Source organism: Odocoileus virginianus, chromosome 33 (assembly GCF_023699985.2).
Source record: "Odocoileus virginianus isolate 20LAN1187 ecotype Illinois chromosome 33, Ovbor_1.2, whole genome shotgun sequence".
Taxonomy (NCBI): domain Eukaryota; kingdom Metazoa; phylum Chordata; class Mammalia; order Artiodactyla; family Cervidae; genus Odocoileus; species Odocoileus virginianus.
The window spans coordinates 1097872-1119475 of NC_069706.1; the positions used below are offsets into that span (position 1 = coordinate 1097872).

Sequence of the window (21604 nt, forward strand, 5' to 3'; positions counted from 1 at the left end):
CTCCCTGGGGCATAGGGTGGCCCCAGACACTTCCCCATCCAGCGGTCTCTGAGCCCCTCACCTGCATCCCCCACTCAAGAGGAGTCCCCGCTGGGGTATCCCCCACCTCCACCCCTGTGAGCCGGTGAATCCTGGGTGCTAGATCAGGGTCCACACTGGGGGGGATAAGGAGCTGACACCACTCATCAGTACCATTCCTTTATTTCTCCCATTCAGATCCCCACACTTGGACGCCCATGCCCACCACAGAGCACTTCCCCACCAGGAAAAGAGCCACCTTCCGAGGCCCCACCCCCTTAAAAGGAGCTGAAACCCAGCTGGAGTGCCCACCCACCTATCACAGAGCCATCCATAGCTACCATCAGAGTGGGCCAGGGACGCCAGTCCCTGCAGAATAAAGGTCCTGTGGCTCTCAGGGACACAGTATCCCAGCTCTGGGCCTGCCCAGCCTGGGAAGGGTGCGTCCCTGCTCTGGGCTCGCCGACTCATCCCAGAAATCCCCTGTCCCAGATACCGGAAGCAGAGCTGCTACCGAGTATCGCTCAGGGCCACTGGGGTTCCGTGCGCCAAGATCCGCCTTCCCAGCGGCGTCCACAGGGGCGTGGTGAGGCGTGGTTGGACTCGGGGGTCCAGGCCTGCAGGAGGGTCTCAGCTCTCCCCCTGGGCCCAGACCCTGGCGCAAAGCCCACAGCACTGAGGGGGGCGAGGCCGGGGCTGCAGAGGTGTGTCTGGGAGTCAGGCTCTGGGGCCTGCGCTCCAGGATGGTCCCGCTCCCCGAGCCCTCGCCTCTGTGCCTGAAGCTCAGGTCTCTGCCCAGACCCAAAACCTGACGGCCACCAACCAAGCCGAGGCCTGAGGGCCAGGGCCAGGGGCGTCCGCTGCAGCCGCTGGCAGCGCGCAGGGTGCAGGCCTAGGAGCCAGCCCATCGTGGGGCTGCAGCACTCGGACCCAGGGGCCCCTGCTCGCCAGCTGTCCCCTCGCACACACGTGTGCTCATGGGCTCTTGGGAAGACAGCAGCAGTTGCACAGATTCCTGAAGAACCAGGAACAGGAGGCTGGGTGTGGGATTCCCGGGGTGAGGTTGGGGGATGGGACACTGAGAACAGAGCGCCCACGTGCGCCACACGCTGGCCGGGCCATCCCCAACGCCTCGTGGTCGCTGGATCTGCTGCCAGGGAGTGAGGCGGGGGCCCTGGGGGAGGTGCGGGCTCCAGGGCCTCACGTCTGGGCCAGAGAGAGCTCCTCCAGGCCCCCCTTTCCAAGCCGGTACCTGGCCAGGTCCTTCCTGGTCACCATCCCGACCACCTGAGGGAGCAGAGCTGGGTCATGAGGCACAGTGTCCCCTCCGTGGATGCCCCTACCCTGGGGATGGCACAGCCTGGGGGAGCCCTGGGGGCGGGCAGGCAGGCCAGGGGCAGCGGGCCCCCCTCACCTGATTGCAATTGTCCACTACCACCAGGTGCCGGAGGCCCAGGGCCCGGAACAGCTTGAACACCCGTGGGAGCGACGCCTCCTGCAACATGGACACGGCCTCAGCTCACCCGCCAGCCCTGCCCCACCCAGGAGGGGACGGGGCAGGATCCCCCAGCAGTACCTGGGGCACCGTGTAGGGTGAGGGATTCATGAACTCGGACAGGTCCATGGTGCACTCCCGCTCGTCCTGCGACACGTGGATGGACTGGATTGGGGGGAAGCGCGGGTAGGCATCGCGGAAGTCCTTCAGCCGCAGCCGGCGTCGCAGCAGGCCCATGCTGGAGCGCTCCACGAACACCTGCAGGAGGCGGGGTGGACGGTGGGGTGGGCGTCAGGCACTGAAGGCTGAGCTCAGGGCCCTGCCCGGCTCCCAGGCCACCTGATGCCCTACCTTGTGCTTCAGCAGGACGATGAGCTGCGAGCGCAGGATCAAGCCCTGGAGCCGAGCTGGCTGCACGAGAGACATCGCGTCTGCAGGAGCCCCGGGACCCACCCTGCCGTCTGGGCTGCCGGCTGCCAGTGCCAGGACAACTGGGGGCTCCAGCCAGGCTCCCAGGTGATGCCGGCAGCCCACGGGCACTAGCCATGCTGCAGGCACTTCCCCGGGCAGGCTTACTGGTCCCCAAATGCCAGAAAAGGTGGCAGGACCCAGAGCAAGAGGTGCTGAGAGATCGTTGTGTTTGTGGGGGCAAGCAGCAGACCCTAGCTCCTGGCCCCGATGCCGGAGGCAGCACGGCTGCATGTCCTGTCATGACCCTGACAGTCACAGCCCTGACTCCCCAGCTAGCGGTACAGCCTGGGGTAGGACAAGACGCTAGAGTGCTTCAGTAACCACCCACACTGCGGAAACTGCGCTCATGGGCATGGCAGTGTGAGCAGTGGCTTCTACCAGAAACCCCAGAGCAAGACACCCCCCTTCATGGGAGCCCACCCCCACTCGCCGCTCTGGCCAGCACAGGTGGCAGCCCAGCCTTCCACAGGGGTCAGTACCTGCGTGCCGTCAGCATCCTCCACCACGGGGAAGCCGTTGTGGTTGGACGCCGTGCTGCTCAGCACGTCCACGATGACGCCCACCTTCTCCCTCCTCCGCAGGCAGGTGACTGGTGTGCTCATCACCTCCCTGGGGAAGAGCCACGCCGTGACCCACCGCGTGGCTGACAAGGCCTCCCAGGGCGTCCAGCACCCGCCCAGCCTGCCGGCCTGCCCGGAGCGTACCTGGCGGTGAGTGAGTGCGAGGTGACGGGGGCCTCCCAGTGCAGGAAGGGCACGCTCTGCAGCTGGATGTGCATGTCGTACAGGCCCTGGGGAGAGCAGGCGCAGCCATGCACGAGGCTGCTGGGGGCTGCCCCCATGGGCCCACCCTCACCGCGGCCGCCGACCCTCGGTTACCCTGCCACACCTCAATAAAGACATCCCCCACAATCTTGGCGGTCATGAGCACCAGCATGATGGGGAAGCCGTAGGTCACGTTGCTGGTGGCCTCCATCATGATGACCGTCAGGCTCAGCGTCATCCTCACGATCCCACCTGCCCGGGGGAGTGGGAGGGCGAGACTGGGCGGGTGGGGCACCAGCCCCTGACAGTCCCCTGTGCAACACCCCGCCGTCCATCCAACCCCGTGGCCTGGCCCCCAGGCAGCACCAGATGGGGGTGGGGGAGGTGGGGGCCCTCCCAATCTCAGGACACCCACGTGGTGGCCAGCACTCACCCAGCTGGGCAGCAGCTCCCATTAGGGCATACTTGCCAGGGTCCGCCCAGACCTGCAGGGAAGACACAGGGTGCTGAGGGGCGTGGCAGTCCCGACCCAAACCCACCTAGGCCGCACTGACCACACTGCCCAGGAGCGAGTCCACGAGAGCGTCACCTGAGTCTGTGAACACGCTCACCATGCCTGCCCAGAGACAAATGAACCTGGTCGCCTGAGAGACGGGCATGCGCTATGCTGGGGTGGGGCCGGGTGTGGGCAGGAGTCCATGCACAAATACCTGGGCCACACCAGGAAGAGGAGAAAGGAGTGAAAACCTAACTTGTGCCACCGCACAGGCGAGCTGTGAAAACACGACGCTCACGATGGCCTGCCTGCACAGACGGATCACTGCAATAGCCAGCAGAGGCATGTCCACGGAGGCAGAAAGCTGACCAGGGCTGCCGGGGGCGGGGACACAAACGTGACTGCCTAATGCGGACAGGTGTCCTTCTGGGGTAACAAGAACACCCTGGAACTTGGTGGTGGTTGTGGTCACACAGCTCTGCAACACGCTGAAGAGCTACCCAACCCTTCACTTCCACAAAGTAGGAGTTTACAGTATGAAAGTCACCATGATGAAAGTCAAAACTGTGTCTGGAAGGAAACCTGGGACAACGACCTGAACCTGGTGAGGGGAGGCTCACTGTACTCCTCTGACGGCTTTTTAAGGTCTTGTCTGAACGACCACGATACAGCTTGGAAGGTCCACAGGATGAAGGCCAAGCCAGCCAGAGGCAGGCGGGAGGCAAGCAGGAGGCAGCGCCAGGGCTGAGGCCTGAGCTCCGCACCCCCAGACCCCGCCCCTCAACCCTGGACTCCTGAGCCCACTGAGCTCTCCCAGGGCTCCGGGTCCGACTGCGGCTCGGCGGACCCGCACTCACCGCGGCCCCCGTGATGTAGGACAGGGAGATGCCGAAGAGCCTGCCCCAGGCGGCCCCAATAAGCAGGGACGGAATGAAGACGCCGGCCGACACCGTGAGCCCATAGGTCCAGCAGGCCAAGAAGAAGTAGACCAGGGTGAACAGGCCGAGCGTCACGGGGTTGTAGGAGCCTGTGAACAGGGCACTGGCCAGGGCCTGCCATGCGGACTCAACCCTGCATGCTGCTGCCTGCCCAGTGGCCTGGCTAAGCCCCCAGTCACAGCCCACTCCCCGAGCCTCCCCGTCCTCAGAAGCCTGGTGCAGGGTCTCAGGGCCCGGCCCTCAGGCGCCAGCCTGGCTGCCCAAGGGGCGTGCAGAGGGGAGTGGGGACCCTGGGCTGCCACTGAAGGTGGGCAACAGCCAGAGCCGAGGCAGAGGGCTTGCAGACAGGCGCCAAGCGGTCAGGACAGCCCCTCACCCCCGGGGAACCGAGACCGCTGAACTGGAAGCAGGTCTGTGTCCAGCCTGAGCCCATCTGTCATCAGGAACACAAGACTGTGCGAGGCTCCGGTGCCAGAGAGCACATCCCCAAGCTGTCTTCTGACCAATTGACCCTTGTGGGCAGCGGCCAGGAGGGAAGCCCACCCTGGAAGGCGAGCCCGTCTGAACGAAGGACAGGACGGCCTCCAGGAAGAGAAGCAGACAGCGTAGGGAGCCTGGCCGGGCCCCCGGGCACTGGCTGCCAGCTGCAGGCCCTGATACAGCCAGCCCTGCAGCCCAGGGCAGAGGGCACAGGCCCACGTGGGGACAGGTAAACGACAGCTTGGAGCAGGAGCAAGCACCTGGGGGGTCGTGGAAAAGGCTGACCACGCTCTTCTCCGGGGTGTTGAAGAAGGCCGCAGCCATCGAGTTGTACTCGCCATCAGCACAGAAGAGCTGCAAGGGGTGAGAGTGGACGGGCCAGTGGGACGCGGTGGTCCCGGGCTGGACAGCGTCAGGCACAAGCACACATGGGGATCCAGCTGTGGTCTTGGAGAGGAGGCGGGGCCCGGGAGCTCGTGTCAGGAGCAGGCTCCCATGGTGCCTGGGTGGACGTCGGTGCCTGGCGTGTGCCAGGCCCAGCCCTCAGCCTGAGCAAGACTGCATGCCCCTGGAGGCCTTAACGCGAGCGGGGGCTCCCAGCGGAGTGGCGCGTGTCCACCCCATGGCCCCAGCTTCGGGCCTAGACAGGCCTGTGTGTGTGTACTCCCCCTGGGTAACCGGCAAACAGCTCCCGTCTATGAAGGAGCCTGCTCTGGACGTTTCCCGTACACAGAACCATGCCACGTGTGGCCCTGTCTGGCTTCTCTGACGCAGCAATGTGGGAGCGTCTGTCAGAGCTCAGCCCTCTCCACAGTGAGGGGACCCACTGTGTGTGTGAACCACCCAGTCCCTGCTTGTTGTGGGCGGGCACTGGGGCTGTGGTGAAACCTGCCATGGTGAGCGTGGGCACACAGGTCTTCCCTGCACGCCCACCACCCCACCTTGCAGACGCCATCAGCCCACCACTCCAGGAGGCCAGGTGAGACCCAGGCTGCGGTGCCCGCCCTCGTCTGGGGGCTTGCTGTGCCCCACCTCCCCCGGCTGCCTACCTGGAGGGGGTAAGACACGGAGCTCCCCCGCAGGGGCTGACAGTCCCGAGACGAGTAGATGAGCACAAAGGCGGCCGTGGCGGTGACGGCGGCGACCAGCGTGGCCTCGACCACCTGGAGGCAGGGCCGGTGGACGTACCTGGAGCGCACAGCCAGGCCAAGTGTGGGATGGCCAGTGGCCAGGGCAACGGGGCCCGCCACTCAGGAAGGCCGTCCTGGACGCCGCACCCATCTGCCTGCCCCCCACCAGGCTTCCTCCTGCTCGTCTGCCTCCCGGAGTGAAAGAGTGAGAAGAAAGAAGGCCAAGACTCCGCCTCGGCCGCAAACACCAGAGGTCCCCAAGAAGGCTCTCCCAGCGACGCACCTCTGTTGGACCATGTGCACCCGGTGGACGCCCCTGCAAACCTCCAAGGCTGACGCGGGGCCCGACGCGCCTTCTGCCAGGCCACACGCGCCCCGCCGCGTGGGGAGAAGCGCACTGGGTACGGGGCTGCCGCGTGGCGAGAGCCCAGAGTGGGACTCTTTCTAGCGACCCCGTGCGGCCACACTTCTCCAAACTGATTACTCACCTAATTCGAAACATTGTCAGCCAGTAATTCAAGGCGTTGAACACAGCTCCGAGAATGCCCCCTGGGATGAGGAAGGAGCAAGTAGGTGTGTGGGACTCAGGGAAGGCTGCCAGGTGGCAGGGGGCCGGAGGGGATGCCCGAGGATGGAGGGCCCACCCAAGAACTGAGTGAGAAAGCTGAGGCGCTGTCCCCAGCCAAGCGGAGCTCCGTCCCCCAGGGTGGGCTTCCCCCGCCACCCAGGACAGCCAGCAGGGGTGGGACCATGAGCTTCTCTGGCTCCTGCAGCTGGGCCAGGCCTGAAGCCTGTGGCCGTCCTTACCCACCACGCCCATGGCGATGAAGATGGGGATCTCGTGGATCACGTACACCATGGTCTACGTGGAAAGGGAAGAGCAAGCGTCCATGAGCAAACCACTGGCCCCCACGGAGACGAGGCTGGGCATGCCCGGGGGCCCTGTGCCTCTCCACAGGGTGCAGACCGCAGGAGAGGAAACCCGGGCACTTGGCAGACCAGACTGCCTGCCTCCTAACAGGGAGGCTCTGGGGACGGCCTAGGCTTTTGCAAATGGGGAAGTGAGGAAACATGAAAGAGGGAGAGGACGCTGGTGACCCACCCACCAGCAGCCCACCCACAGGCAAGGGCCGGCCACTGAGGACCTCTCGGCCTCCAGGAGCCACTGCGGGGCACTGGCCATCAGCCTCAGTGATGCTGCCCGACAGTCTGTGGGCGCCTGAGCCCGGCTGAAGCACTGCTGGCTGATGGGCGCCCCACCTGCACGGCCAAGCGAGACATCCCCTCCCAGGGCAGCTCCAGCTCCAGCTGCAGCCCCAGCCCCACAGACAAGGGCTCCCCCATAGCTGCTCGGGCTGAGCCTCGAGTACACAGCCTGGCCCCCTCGAAGGAAGGCTGCAGGGCAAAGGGCACCGCAGCGAGAACCTCAGTATCAAATCTTCCAAAGTTGATGAGCCCAGGGCTGGACAGGTCCCATGCATTCCCGTGGTAAATGCTCAGGACAAAGTTCAAGGTGAAGGTGGAGATCATGGAGGCAAAGAACTGCAGGTGGAGAGATGCACGCTGTCAGCGCCAACATGTCGCAGCAGCGGCACACGGCTGAGCCCCAGCGGGGTATGGTGGGGAGGGACCGGGCTGAGAGCTGCCCAGCCTCAGGAGGGGGCCGTGCCCGCACTCACGATTCTCCACGTCAGGAACTGGTTCCAGAAGGACGCACCTTCCTCCAAGCTGAACAGCACCCCACCTGGAAGAGCAGCCGCCAGCCCTGAGGTGCCCACCCCACCAGACAGCCCTGCACCCACAGCCACCCCCGCCCCCACCCCCAGGGCACCCGGCCCATGGCAGAGGGCCATCAGGGCTCTCGGGAGGCCCGCCCCACGCCCTCAGCAGCCGAGTCCCCAACACCAAGACCCTCCCTCCCCACAGCAGGGGCTGGCAGTCACCCCTCCTCACCCACAGGGGCCCCGAAGGCAGCGGACACTCCAGCTGCAGCTCCTGCCGAGACGAAGTCCCGCTTCTCTGTGTCTCTGCGAAAGTACTCAAAGATCTGGGCCAGGACAACAGAGAGGCCTCAGGCTGGGCCTCTGACGGCACTTCTCTCAGACTGGGGGAGGGGGCCCAGAGTGAGCGGGAGGAGAGGGGTGACGGAGGGGAGAAGAGAGGGGAAAGGGACCCAAAGTGAGGGAGAGGGGGAGGAAGGGAAGGGGGAGGGGAGCGGAGGGGCTCAGCCATGGGGTCAGCTGGCAGGACTGCAGAGTGGGGTCTCGGGCAGCCTCCTTGCCCACTGACGTCCAGAGAAAACCGCCCACTCCGGCAGTGACCACACGCTGTGGTCTTTGCAGGAAGGACCAGCCCGCACATGTGACCTTCCCGAGCTCTCTGGGCCACATTCCTATGGACACTTCTCAGAGCTACAGGCTGTTTCCACGCAGACACACAGCCCCGTGTGGAGCACCAAGCGACTGCACGCCCCACGGACCAGAGGCTAAGGCGATGGTGCTGCAGGGGAGGTGGGCCCGGCCTGGGCTGTGGCCTTGGGCACACGGGGGACTCACCTTGAAGTCCCGCTTCAGCGATGTGGACCTGCCCTGGGAGATGCCCGCGGCGATCACCGAGCCCGAGTGGATCATTGGCCCTTCCTGGAAGGCAAAGACAGCGTGCTCTGGAGGTCAGCCCACCCCCATGGCCCCGGGGCAGGGGCAGGGGCGGGGGCGTAGGCTGGGGTGGCTGCATTCTGTTACCTTCCCCACGGCCAGTCCCCCCACCACCGACAGGATCACGCCAGACACTTTAATCACCAGGGTCTGGAACACAAAGGAAAAGATGCCAAAACTGATTAGAGGCCACACGTGGTCAAGAACCCAAGCGACAAACTGCACAGAGAGGAACCTCATCGTGACCCCCAGTAGGCAGAAGGCCAAACGGCGGCCAGCATCCAGGGATGTGGGCTCGAGGCCCGCATTCCCCTGCCGCCCGTCTCCTCGGACCTTCCATCCCAGGCACTCACATCCACACAGGAGACACACAGAGCAGCTGTCGCTCCGTCCTCGGGCTTTGCTCTCTGCTCCCGAGAGGGACCAGACACCCCACTCCCTGGAACACCCCGTCCCCAGAAAGGGCAGGAGAGACATCGCCAGCAAACCCCCGGCCCAGGTCCACCAACCACCCCCTGAAAGTGCCCAGGAGTTGTCGTCCAAAGAAAGCTCCCATAAACCTGCCAACACGTCCACACAGAGGTGTGTCAGCAGCAGACAGCGCGGGTCTGGGCAAATGTCAGAGGCGAACGCGGGCAAACATAACACTCCTAAGTCGGCACGGACACATCCTGGGCTGAGCCCCGAGCCCCCAGGGGCCGCCTCGCACCTCACCTTGAGCCTGACCACGTGGGGGATCTTCACCCCGTTGAGGAAGCACTTGATCTGGGGGATCCCGCTGCCAGCGGCGACCGGCTGGAAGGAGAGGCGGCACTGAGCCTGCAGGCAGGGCGAGCCGCTGCCGCTGCCACCACACGCCCAAGAGGATGTGCCTGGTGGGGCCCAGGCCACCGGGGGAGGCGGCTGCTCGCCTCTCCTGCTCCCACGCAGAGTGACCACTGAGGGGAGCAAACGCCATGGGCATGGTGGTCCCGGTGGCCCTCTGGGCAGGAGGGGGCTCCTAGGACAGGGGGCCTGCTGAGGTGCCCGCACTCCTGCACGCCCGGGGGACCCTGGCTGCGCCCAGACGCTTCCGGACACGGCCCCCGCCTTCCCTCAATGCCCCCACAGGAAGGAGCGAAAGGGCACGGGGAGGAAAGTGGTCCCGGGGCACATGACCCCTTGGTGGGGCCCTCCACCGGCAGACCTTCGGGCCGGGCTGCGGGGCCCGCCTACCTCTACGAAAGCAACAATGGCGGAGCCGAGGAGCACGAAGGCAGCGTTGAGCGCGGCCCACAGCAGGAGGGAGAAGGACAGCCCGCCGCGCTCGGTGAACCTGTCGATGTCTGCGGCTGTCAAGGGCCACGTGCTGTGGGGTCTCGGGGCACCACGTCCCCGGGGCTGCGCTCTGGCCTCCGGGACACGGAATGGGCATCTCGGGGCCAGCGCACAGCCCCGCCCCAGACACGAAGCCCCGCCCAGTCATGCTCCCCCGTCCACAGCAGAGCACGGCAGGGGCCCTCCTGCAAGTCTGCCGGCTTCCAGTGACCACGGACAGAGGATACTGTCCTTGACGAGCCTGTACTTGAGGCCGGCCAGCTTCTCCACCACGATGTCGATGAAGCAGGCCACAAGGCCCGTGAGGATGCCCACCATGGCGCAGATGACCCAGCGCTTGATTTCCACTGTCCGGAAGGCCTGCGGGCCGTCATGGGTGGGCGTGGTCATCAGGGGCCACTCTGTGACCTCCATCGTGCACAGGCTCACCCTGCGGGCCCCCAGACCCTGAAGAGCAGCCCTAGTGGCGTCTCAGAGGCCACGGAGCCCTGGGGGATGGACCCCCAACCAGGGCGAAACTGGATGCTGATGTTCCAGCCGCCATTCGAGAACACCCTCCTCAGAGGTGACAGCTTGACTCTGGCGTGGGCACCTGGGCCCAGCCGCAGGCAGCGCTCACCACAGGACGCCAGGTGGGGCCGGGGCGGGGAGGAGACGGAGGGAGGTGGCAGCGTCTCAGACAGACAGATGGACAGACGGACACACACACAGACACACAGATACACAGACAGACTCAGACAGACACACACAGAGATACATAGACAAAGACACACAGATGCAGATGACAGACACAGAAACACAGACACAGACGCAGAGAGACACATAGGCACACACACACAGACACTCCCCCACCCCCCGCGGGCTCACCGTGTGGTTGATACGTCGCTCCTCCTCCAGGAACAGCTGGTTCTCACTGTTGTCGTAGTCCAGGCTCTGCAGACCAGGTGGCAGACAGCAGTGAGCGACCCTGGCCCGCGGGTGCAGGGCGGCCATGCTGGGGGAGGGCGGGGCGCGGGGGGCCCACCTCGTACTTGAGGGACAGCAGCTTCTCGTTGTGTGGGATCTCCCTGGGGAAGGGGTGCGGGGGGTCCATGTCCTGCGGGGAACAGGCAGATCCTGGCAACCCGGCACGTGTCGGGACGCAGTAGCAAGAGGAGGTGGCCGTGCCCGCGTGCCCCGCGGGGCAGCGATTCTAAGCCCAAGGCCAGGCCAGGCACATGGCAGGGGGCAGAGACGCAGAACCTCAACAGGAGGTAGGCGGCCAGGTCCTGCGACACCTGCCAGGTGGGTTATTCCAGGAACCAAGATGGCCTGGCCCCGAAAAGCAAGATGGAAGGTGTCTGTGGCACGATGGGACACCCGCTGTGGGCGCTCGTCCGCGTTCTGGTTCTGGCCCCAGACACCTGGCTTCTCTGAGTGATGATGGAGTCTGGGCTGTGAGACGGCCGGGCTGGGACTAGAAAACCATTGTAGGACCAGTGGGCTGGAGATGCAGCTGATCTCCAACAGGCAGGGGTCAACCAGTCCTGCTCACGTGATGGACCTTCACTCAAACCCCATGCGGAGGGGTCAGGGAGCTTCTGGCTGGTGAACGTGGAGGGCTGGGAGGGGGCTCCCGGGGAGGGTGTGGGGCTCCACACCCCTTCCCACACCTTCCCTGGGCATCTCCCCCATCTGGCTGTTCCTGAGTTGTGTCCTTTGTGGTAAACCAGTAACATAAGCAAAGTGCTCCCCTGAGTTCTGCGAGTCATTCTGGCAAGTTATGGAACCAAGAAGGGATCGTGGGAACCCTGATTTACACTGGTCAATGGAAGCACAGGTGACGGCCTGGACCGGTGTGGGAGGGGGTTGTTTCATGGGACCAAGCCCCTCAGCCTGTGGGTCTGTGATGCAGTTAGGGTCAGAAGGAACTGACCTGCAGAACACTCAGGGGGTGTCTGGACAATCAGAAGGTGACTTGGTGTAAAAGTAGAAACAGTTCAATACTGTTTCAATAAAGGACCAAATCCACAGAGAACACCTCAAAGACACAGAAAAAACGACAGAACTCAACAGAAGACCTCGGGGGCCCTTCCCCACTTGATCATGCTGCCTGTGAAGACCCACACACAACAGCACGCTCAGGGGTGAGAGACTGAGACTCGTCCTCTGAGACCAGGACAGGATGAGGATGCCTGCTCGGGCACCTCTGCTCAGCTCAGTCCTGGAGGCGCTTACCAGGGCCATCAGGCAAGAGAGAAAGAGAAAGGCACTCAGGTCAGGAAGGAAGAAGTGAAACTCTTCTTTGCAGATGACATGGTCTGATATGTAGAAAACCCCAGAAAGTATACTCTTAAAAAAACATATTTCCATGTTCCTGCAATGAACAATCCAAAGAGAAATTAAGAAAACAACTGCATTTACTGTAGTATAAAAAATAAGACTCTACAAAATAAAACTTATTCCTAGAAAGCACTTAACAAAGGAAGTGAAGATCTGTACGCTAGGAACTATGACCCATTGTTTAAAAAGAAAACAGAAGACCTAAACAAATGAGAAGCTATGCTGAGCCTGTGGAGCGGAAGACTAGACGTTAAGAGGCGACGCCGCCTCTGTCTAGACTCCGGCAGGAGCTTCTGAAGAAACTGATGAGCTGAGCCTGAACCCCACATGGAAACACACAAGGGATCTTGAACAGCCAAAACCTCTTTCAGGAAATGAACAAAGTGGGATGACTCAAACTTCCTATTTCTGAAACTTCCTACAAAGCTACAGGCGTCAGGGGAGTGTCGCCCAGGCACACGGACGGGCTAAGAGCCCAGAAACAATCCCGTCACAGCAACTGACCTTCAACGATGGTGCCGAGACAACTCAACAGGGAAAGCACTATCTTTTTAGGAAGCGGTGCTGGGAAAACTGGGCAACCACGTGCAAAGAATGAAGCTGGACCCTTATCTTACATCATGGACAAAACGAGTGAAAAGCGGGTCAAAGATCTAAACTGCAGAACATGAAAGACGGGAGTGAATGCTTATGACCTTGGCCTGGGTGGTGGTTTCTTACCTATCACACCCAAAGCACAAGCAACAAAAAACAAACCAAATGGACTCCGTCAAAATTAGCAGTGTTTGTGCTTCAAAGGACACCAGCAGAAAGTGAGGAGACCAGTGATGGGCCAGGAGGAAATTCCTGCAGATCCTGCAACTGACGAACAAGGTGTGTCTGCAGTGTACAAAGACCTCTCAGAACTCAGTCACAGAAACAGAAACCACCTGGTTAAGAAATATGACAGGACCCAGAAGTCCTCCAAAAGACACGAAGGCCGTGCAGTGCCAGCAGCCTCCGGGGGAGCCAGGCTGACTCCCGAGGGGGTCAACTGCACGTCTGGGGAGGGGTCTCAGGGAAATGCTGGAAACTGCTGGGTTCTTCAACCCCTGAAACAGGGGCAGGAGAAGTGACACCACCCAGGTCCAAGGGCCCAGCACCCTGAGATGCCCTCCCCCGGGCCAGCACGGACCCCGTGCCTGCCTCTCCCGGGCCACACACAGCAGCTCGCTCCTGAAACGTGTGCCCCCACCTGTGCTCATCATCTCGGCCTTGGGGACGGGGTCCCGCAGGGCAGCCCCCCCCCGGTGGCCCCAGTCTGCACGGCACTGTCACCGCCTGCCATCCTCCCATTTGGCGTTCTCCGTCTGCCCTCTGCCAGGCTGCGGCTCCACAGAGTGGGCCTGGCTGTCTGGGGCGGGACGGGAAGGGGCCTGGTTGAGCAGGATCCCACTCACAGGGTCCAGAAGCTCATCGTCCAGCTCCACGCTGCTCAACTGTCCGATCCGGAAGAATGCCGAGTGTGGTGACTGGAAGCACAAGAGAACCACAGGCCACTCAGCTGCGGGCCGGGCTGCACCGGCATCACCCCCGGCCCCGGCCCCAGCGTCCTGGCCTCCTCGGGGGAGCAAAGACCCACACCCGCATGTGGGAGACGCCAGTGGGGCCGGCGCTGCCCCCAGGCCCGGTCCCGCAGCCTGTCCCATCCTCGGGGTCCTCCTGGGCCGCCCCTCCTGTCCTGGGAAACCCAGGGGATCGAGCCCCTCCTCCAGGAGCCCTTCATCCCACAACCCCCGCCACCCGCAGAGGCCCCATCTCTGTCCCCCCATCACGACATGAGCCGCTCCACTAGGTGGGCCCGTCACAGGCCTCCCCACGACCACCCCACCCAGACTCGCAGTCAGAGAAGCGTCCTTTCTGGGGCAGGACATTCTGAAGCAAGGTGCGCTCCTGGGCCCAGCACAGGTCAATCGCAGAGGACAGTCACCCTGGCACGTGCCCACCCTCACACCCAGCGCCGGGCACAGCACATGTGAGCACCGAGAAACAAAGCACAGGCCGCCCACAGGCGCACCTCCGGCAACGAGCCCCCTGCAGGACAGAGGGACACAGTGTTAAGTGCGACCCGGGGCGCCCGGCACGCTCGGGCGCCCTGCCTCTCCTCTGCAAGAACCACGAAGCACTTCAGAACAAGGGCCGCAGGCCCGCCACGCGGGAGCCCAGAGCACACGGGGACTCCAGCAGGAAGGCGTGGACTCAGCAGCACGCCCAGCCGCCAGCAGTGCTGGCCCCATGCTGAGACCACAGCTGCGGAGGCCGGGGCAGAGAAACGTTCTCTCAGCTCTGTGGACCCAAGTGCTGGCAGGGAGCACGCCCGCGCAGGGTCGGGGACAACGGCCCTGCCCCCTCCCGCCTCTGGTGGCGTGGCAACCCCTCGGCTGTGGTCACATCACGCCAACCTCTGCTCAGTTGCCACCAGCCTCCTGTGTGTGGACACGGATAGGTATGCACACGTGGGTGTGCACACGCGGGGGGTGTGCACGCCTGTTTTATGTGTCCCCCTCTCCTATGAGGACACCAGCCTGACCACACTGGGACCTGACCTCAGCTGCCAAGGCCCCACACAGGCTTCAGGCTGGGGGGACCCCCTGGGGGCACTGCTCCCCCAAGACAGGTAACCTGTTAGGCGTGCTCAAGAGCCCACCATCCTGCTCCAGCCGCTTTCCTCCAAGTATAAATGGCAAACATCAGAACAATGGGAGTGAACAAAGAAACACAACTGCTTTCTTTTCTAAAAGCAATTGACAACACCCTCAAAACTGCTGACCCTGATGAGGAAGGCAGGAGGACCTCCCCCGCTGGCCCAGAAAGGACTCGACTTCATAGGCGGGGCCCGAGCTGGCTGCAGCCTGTGCTCCCCACACAGACACATGTCACCGGAGCACACACTGGGGACTTCTCTATTGAGGAGATGGGGTACAGAGACAGGCAGAGCTCAAAGTCGGATTCTGAAAGCAGCAGGAAAGACCCAGCTGCCCTCCAACCCAACAAGTGGAGCCGCGGAGCCACGCGGAGGGGGCACGCGCATCAGTGCCACCGACGGAGCGCACCACCAGTCGCTCCCGCTGAGCTGTCGGCCCACAGAGCAGCTCCCCTGCCAGCTCAACAGCCCCCGAGTGCCTGCCTGCAACTGCGCGGCCTGGGGAGAGGTGGGCACTCCCCCCCGGGAGCCGCCAGGCGAGCACATGGGGGCACCAGGGAGCTGTGGTCAGCCCCGGACGTGGGTTCCTGCAGGGATGGAGCCCCCGCTGCGGCTCCTGGCTGCACCCCCGCTTCAGCGCCCTTGGGTTTTCATCGCCTCTTCCCCAAACTCCACAGGCATCTCACAAACGGATTATCTTTTGTGATGAAAAAGCCGTTTACTGGATGTATGGTGACTTGTTCTTTCTCTTTTCTTACACCCAAGCTAACTGCTGGCGTTTCCCCAAACTGCTGATGCACACGACAACCTGGCTGAAACCTCCAGGCTTCTGAAAGGACTGAAACCTTCCACTTCATGTGGCTCCCCTGACCCGACATGCTTGGAACGCCAGTCCTGAGGGAGAGCAGGCAAGGGGTGGGCAGTGGCTGTAAGAGGCAGGATGCGGGCACGTATGCCACACGTGACGGCAGAGCGCTGTGCACACACACTGTGCCAACGTCAGCGCCGTTTCGGCATGGTACTGCCCTGGGGGTGCGGCACACAGGCCCTCTTGTACTGTCTTTTCAACTTCCTGTAAATCCACAATTAATTAAGAATTTATATGCAAATGGGACTATATCAAAGTGAACTTCCGTGCATCAAAGGAAACGATGAACAGAGGAAAAAAAACTAGCCCCACAGAATGGAACTCCTGCAGCCCGACAGCAACAAACGAGTAGACTAAGAAGACTGGCCACGGGGCTTGGGGCGTGAAGATCTAAACCACAGTGTGATGCCACCTCACACGTGTGAGGGCGGCCAGGATCGAAAATAAAGTAACAAGTGCTGGTGAGGACGTGCCGGAACCAGACCCCCTGTGCGCTGCTGCTGGGCGCGTAAAACGGAGCAGCTGATGCGGACAATAGGACAGTGGTTCCTCAAAAGATTAAAAATAGAATTACCACACGATCCAGGAATTCCACCTCTGGGTACAGACGCAAATGACGAGAACACGGGGTCTCAAAGAGGTGAGTGTACACCCACGCTCAAGCAGCATCGTTTACAGTAGCCAAGGGATGGAAGCAACCCAGCTACCCACTGGAAGATGCGTGTACAAGCCTAATGTCCATCCGCACAGCACAGCGTTATTCTGCCTTGGAAAGGAGGAGATCCTGTCACGTGCCACAGCACGCACAGACCTGGAGGCACCAAGAGAAAGAAGCCAGCCACAAAACAACAAACGCCGCATGACACCGCTGCTCGAGACACCACACAGACAGCAGACCGGCCTTTGCCAGGGCTGGGGAGGGCTGGGGAGTCGGGGTTCACAGGCGGCAGAGGTTTGGTCTGGGCAGACGAGAACATCCTGGACATGCTGGTGGTCTTACAAGTGGACTGTATATGCTTAGTCACGGTTAAGGTGGTTAACTGTGCTACGTACCTTTAGCATCATTAAAATAAACGGCAAACAGTTTACCGGTCTGCGCATCCCCGCCCTCTGCTTTCCAACCTCCCTCAGCCCGAAGCCCCCCGGCCCCAAGCACTGAGGACAGGCACAGGGCCTCTGTCACCAGGGGCTTAACAGTCAGAAAAACCAGGCTGCCCATAAACAAAGTCAGCGTAAACCGTGAGGAAGGCTTTGAGGGTGACGCCAGGGTCCAGTAGCGGCGGGGGAGGCGGCATCGGGCTGAGACCTGACAGAAGACACTGGGGCATGGGAACAGCCCCATCGTGGCCTCGCTGTCCGAGTACGGCCGCCTCCGCACAGGGGGCCTCCCAGACGCCCTGACCAGCTCTGGACCCACCTTGTCCTCACCTCTCCTGCACGGTTCGGCTATACCCACGTCCTCTGCCTCCCAGACTCTGAGCCGCCCGCACCAGCCCTGGGCAGGGGCTACTGCAGGCCTGGGGGAGACAGGGGAGGGAGGAGGCCTTCAGGGAGGGCACCGGGGTGGCTGGCCTGCACCCTGTGATGTGGGGCCAGAGCAGCTGGAAGGGGAGGAGGACAGCACGCGGACACCGAGGCAGGGGGACTTCCCGCTGACACTCGCCCCAGCCCAGAGCTGCTGCTGGCTCAGGCTTCCCTCTGTGAGTCCTCAGAGGCCTCCGCTTCCTGCTGCCCACCCTCTGCCCACACACATGACTATGACTTGCTGGCTGACGCCACCTCCCCTGCCCCAGGGGTGGACAGGCAGCAACTTGCCTTCACCCCACACTCTGGCACGACGGGCCGAGGACCAGAGAGAGGGAAGAGCAGTTCCAAATAGCCTGGTTCCCGAGAGATGGGGTTAAGCTCAGGGTGCCCCATAGCCCATCCTGCCTAGGACAGCCCAGAGCGTCCACCCCACAGTGCCTGGCAGGTTCCCACGCCGGGTGCACCAGACTCCGGTTGGGGATGCCCTGCAGTAAACCCTGTGGCGCTGGGCTGTCACTTCAGTTCAGACGGCCCTGTTTCGAGAACAGCTTCCAAGTGTGCTGCGGTGAACTCAGCCCACCGGTCCAGAACCGCCCCTCCTGCAAGATGGCTGGCCTTGAGGGGCTGAGTCAGCAGCAGGGGAGTTGCACCAGGAACAGCAACCCAAAGACCACCAGAGCCGAACTGCTGTTTCTAACACCCCTGGGAGTGACCAGTGTTGACCGCCTCATGATAGGTGGCTGGGGGCTGGACACAGGTGACCCTCCTTGCCAGCAAGGAGCCTGCGCACTTGTCTCTGCTGGTGCAGTGTGGAGCTCCTGCATTGATGCCTCCGGTGACCCCTAGCCTCTCCACCTGCCCACCCCAGGCTGTCTGAGCATCCTTCAAGGTTGGAGCCTCCAGCTTCCTGAGGATTCTCCACAAGTTAAAAACATCTGGAAGCCCGCAGCTGTCCCCTGCGGGTCCATCCTGGCTCCTTCCCCAGCCCCACCACCCACTCCAATTTGCTTCCCAAATGCACTCTCTTTCTCTCTCCCCTCTGTCTACTGGCCCAAGGATCATGCAGGCTTCAAGACTGGACCCAAGGTGACCTCTCCTGTCCTTGGGGCCCCTCACGCAGTCCTCCTAGAGCACTAGGCCTGTTCTTCCTGGAGTTGGAGCCAGTGGCAAGGGAGCTGCGCTATTCACCTCTGTGTGCAGCTGGGGCACACAGCAGATGCACCACACTTTATTTTCAAATTATTTAAGAGCAACCGATCACTTATCACTAAACACAAATGAAAAACAAAAAAGCTTGTAAAGGTTTTTAACAGGGGAATGAGTTTCAAGGGAAGAGTCAACAGGTTAAGAAACGGAAAAAAAAAAAAGGCCAACTCCTGTGCCTACGCTAAGCAGAACTGAGAAACCCCAGCACATTGAGTCCTGAAATAAACTCCCAATTCCATCTGGAAGCTTTCAATCACTTTACCTGTCAGCCCTTAGGGCCAGTTTCATATTTATAGTTTGTAGATTTCAGATCACTTTCTTTTAAAGAGAAGAAAAGAAACAAACATTTTGAGAAGAAAAGAACAAAACAGCCCTGTCTCCTAGCAGATCAAAAACCACTGCAAGTCAGCCTCTTTAGGTCACTTCTCATGTGGACAGACAGCACTTGAGCAGAACACCTCATTCACGGAGCATACTGTGACCCTCGCTGTCGGAGGCATCTCTGGGGGACCGGGGGACCCTAAAGATAAGTTCTAGGGGGACAGCCCCATGCTTGTGTCCTTCCTCATTAAACACCACACAAGAGTGTAAAGGACACATCTAGGACACAGTGAGAAAAAAGAAAGGGGAAGAAAAGTCACAAAACAGAGTAAGGCCGCACAATCAACTCAAAATTAACACAACACACAAGAACTGACTTAAGTGACACAAACTTCTGTGCTGACTCGCAGGGCACATTTTGACCACTTGGACTTGTCTTACTGCATCTGGCTGTGCTTGCATTCCAATGAACAGCTGTAGGAAAACCGAACGCACTTTCCTGTCATTCCTAAGATCGGCCTGAAACCGCTGCGTCTAAAGGGGGCCGGCCGAGTACCCAAGGTATTCCCACTGCAAAAGCAAACTCCGCGACCTAAGCTCTTGAAACGTCCTTCCTAGCGGATCAAAAATGACCCGGTAAAAATAGTACCTCGTATTTAATAAAACAAAACCAAAAAGTAATGGGTGACCTGAGCAGCAAACCACCCGCCTTCTATTTACAACCGCTGTGAAGCAAACAGCGAGGAAACAGCTTCGCTCTGCCGGGGCTCGACCGCAGCGGCCGGGCTCCACCGGGGATGAGGGGCCGGCCCCGCGATCCCTGGAGTCCAGAACCGTGGGGCCCGGCTTCCGAGCCTGCCCGGCCGTCCGCCCGGCGGTCCGAGCACCGACTCGCCGCGTCCCCAGCCCCCGGCCCCCGCGAGCGCGGCGCGGACCCTGCCCGGCCCGCTTGCCCCCGGCTCACCGCGCGGGCGGCCGCGGGCCCGGCCCCGTTCAGCAGGGGCGCCGCCTCCCCGACCGGCGCCCCAGGCCGCGCCGCCCTCCGCAGCAGCGGCGCCGCCTCGTCGTCGTCCAGGTCGCGGCCGGACCACGACACCTTCTTGGAGACGTTGGCCATGTCCCGCCGCAGTGGACCGGCCGCCGGCGCCGCGGCCGTGTTTGTTCTCGTGACCCGCGCCGCCGCCACGTGACGGTCGTCCTGGTCACGTGGCCCCGCCGGCACCCACGTGACCCAACGGCGCCGCGGAGCGTGCGCGGCCTTCTGGGAGTTGCAGTCCCGCCGCCCTGGGCGGGGCGGAGAGCGAGCCGGCTCCACGGCGAGTCCGCACAACGGTGCATACAGACCCGCCTCTCGGGACAGGTCCCCACGCAGCAAACGGTTGTGCTGAGGACACACCATGACCCTGTGGCCTTCCTGCAGAAAACGCTGCACTGAGCGCATCACACGGGGAAAATCCAGTTGAACCCCAATTTCGGGACACGTGCCAGCTAGACAGCTCTTCCTGCAGTGTCAGCGTCCACCCAGAAACACCGAGGAACACCGAGAGACCGCCCTGGACGACAGGAGATTGAGAGCCGGGCAACCGAGGCTGCTCGTGGGCCTGGCATCTGGGGGACAATTGGCAAAGATCAAACAGGCACTGTGCATTAGGTAGGGGTGTTACTGTGGCGCCCAAACCTGGGGCGTGATCTTCGTCTGGGTGTCATATCAGAAAAGCCCATTTCTTCTGGAGACAGCACTGAGATATTCAGGGATGTGATGTGATGTCTGCAGCGTAGCCTCAGGTGATTCACAAGCTAATGGTAATCACTGTATGTAGTTACCCACAGAGGGAGAAAGCAAGCTGGTGGGATGTTAGCACGGATGAAACCAAGGTAAATACACCTGTGCCACGTATTCTTCTTGTAACTTTTTTCTTTAAATTTGAAGCTTGTCAAAATAAAGACATTTTAGAAGTTATTTATAGGCTTCTCCCACATGTTTCAAGATAAAACCAAAACAAACCAAAATAAGAGGAAGGAAGCCCAACAGGATTGTAAGTTTTCCCCACGATTGGAAAAGGTGTGACCTGGCTTTGCCCTTTTGCCAGGTAAGAACAATCATGTGCCAGCCCTGTCTGTGAAGGGAGGCCTGGAGGCTACAGAGTGAAGCTGGCTCAGGCTCCGAGGAATGGTGGGGCTGGTTCTCGACTAGAGGGAGTGGGTGAGTGCAGGTTGTATGAAGCCCAGGCCTGTGGAGAGCTGCACAGAGCGATGGGGAAGTGAGAACAGGCCTGGGGATGAGGGGTCCAGAGGGGAGGCCCCTCTGCATTCTTCCGTCCTCCCTACCCAGGAACGCAGCGGACTTAGTTCAGAGGTGGGGTTGATAGGATTCGAGCTGGGTGTGGCTTCCGTCACTCACCCATCGGGGATCAGCGTGACTTGCTCAGCCTCCTCTGCCCCAAAGCCAAGACGGGCTTCCCCTACATTCCTTGGTGGAAAGCCCAGCCTTGCCCAAATGCCTAACGACCTGAGTTCCCACCAATCTCCCCTACAAACACCTTCCTGGAGAGGCCCCACCAAGCACCCGGATGCAGGGAAGTAGACAGCCCACTGCCACGCTACCTCTGCCAAACGCCCACCGTTTCAGCATCTGTGAACACTGGGCAGAAATGCTGCTGTGAAAGTTAACGGACGATGCTGTTATAACAGGTGTTCGTAACATGCCTAAAAGCTGCGGAGGGGGGGAAACGGCTTGCATGTTCTCTCAATGCTGGCGACCCAGCTGTCCCTAAAGAAAGACTTCCTAATCAAATTAGTCTTCCCCCAGAAGATGTCATCTCTCCCTCCTCAACAGTGCAATGCAGCCAGGGCTACAGAAAAGGCCAGAGGAGCCTGGGAAAGAAGAGACTGAGATGGGCAGCTCTCTGTGAAG

General features: G+C 61.6%; 1 protein-coding gene across 2 annotated transcripts; it reads right to left on the reverse strand.

Annotated features, from left to right (window-relative positions):
* Positions 1-185: 185 nt before the first annotated feature.
* Positions 186-19878, reverse strand: CLCN7 (chloride voltage-gated channel 7). 2 transcript variants are annotated; one of them, XM_070460809.1, is made up of 25 exons: positions 19655-19877; positions 13525-13596; positions 10788-10859; positions 10631-10696; positions 9991-10123; positions 9662-9771; positions 9161-9241; positions 8534-8596; positions 8348-8431; positions 7746-7839; positions 7472-7536; positions 7218-7334; positions 6600-6654; positions 6281-6341; positions 5712-5850; positions 4923-5016; positions 4102-4271; positions 3182-3233; positions 2873-3000; positions 2689-2774; positions 2464-2593; positions 1865-1924; positions 1595-1771; positions 1433-1513; positions 186-1305 (listed from the first exon to the last, which is right to left on the reverse strand). In XM_070460809.1, exons 1-25 carry the CDS (start codon positions 19805-19807, stop codon positions 1219-1221), a joined length of 2430 nt encoding a protein of 809 aa, XP_070316910.1. In that variant the 5' UTR covers positions 19808-19877; the 3' UTR covers positions 186-1218. The 2 variants fall into 2 exon arrangements, with proteins under 2 accessions (XP_070316910.1, XP_070316909.1); XM_070460808.1 differs by having other exon boundaries at positions 6281-6654; positions 19655-19878.
* Positions 19879-21604: the final 1726 nt, after the last annotated feature.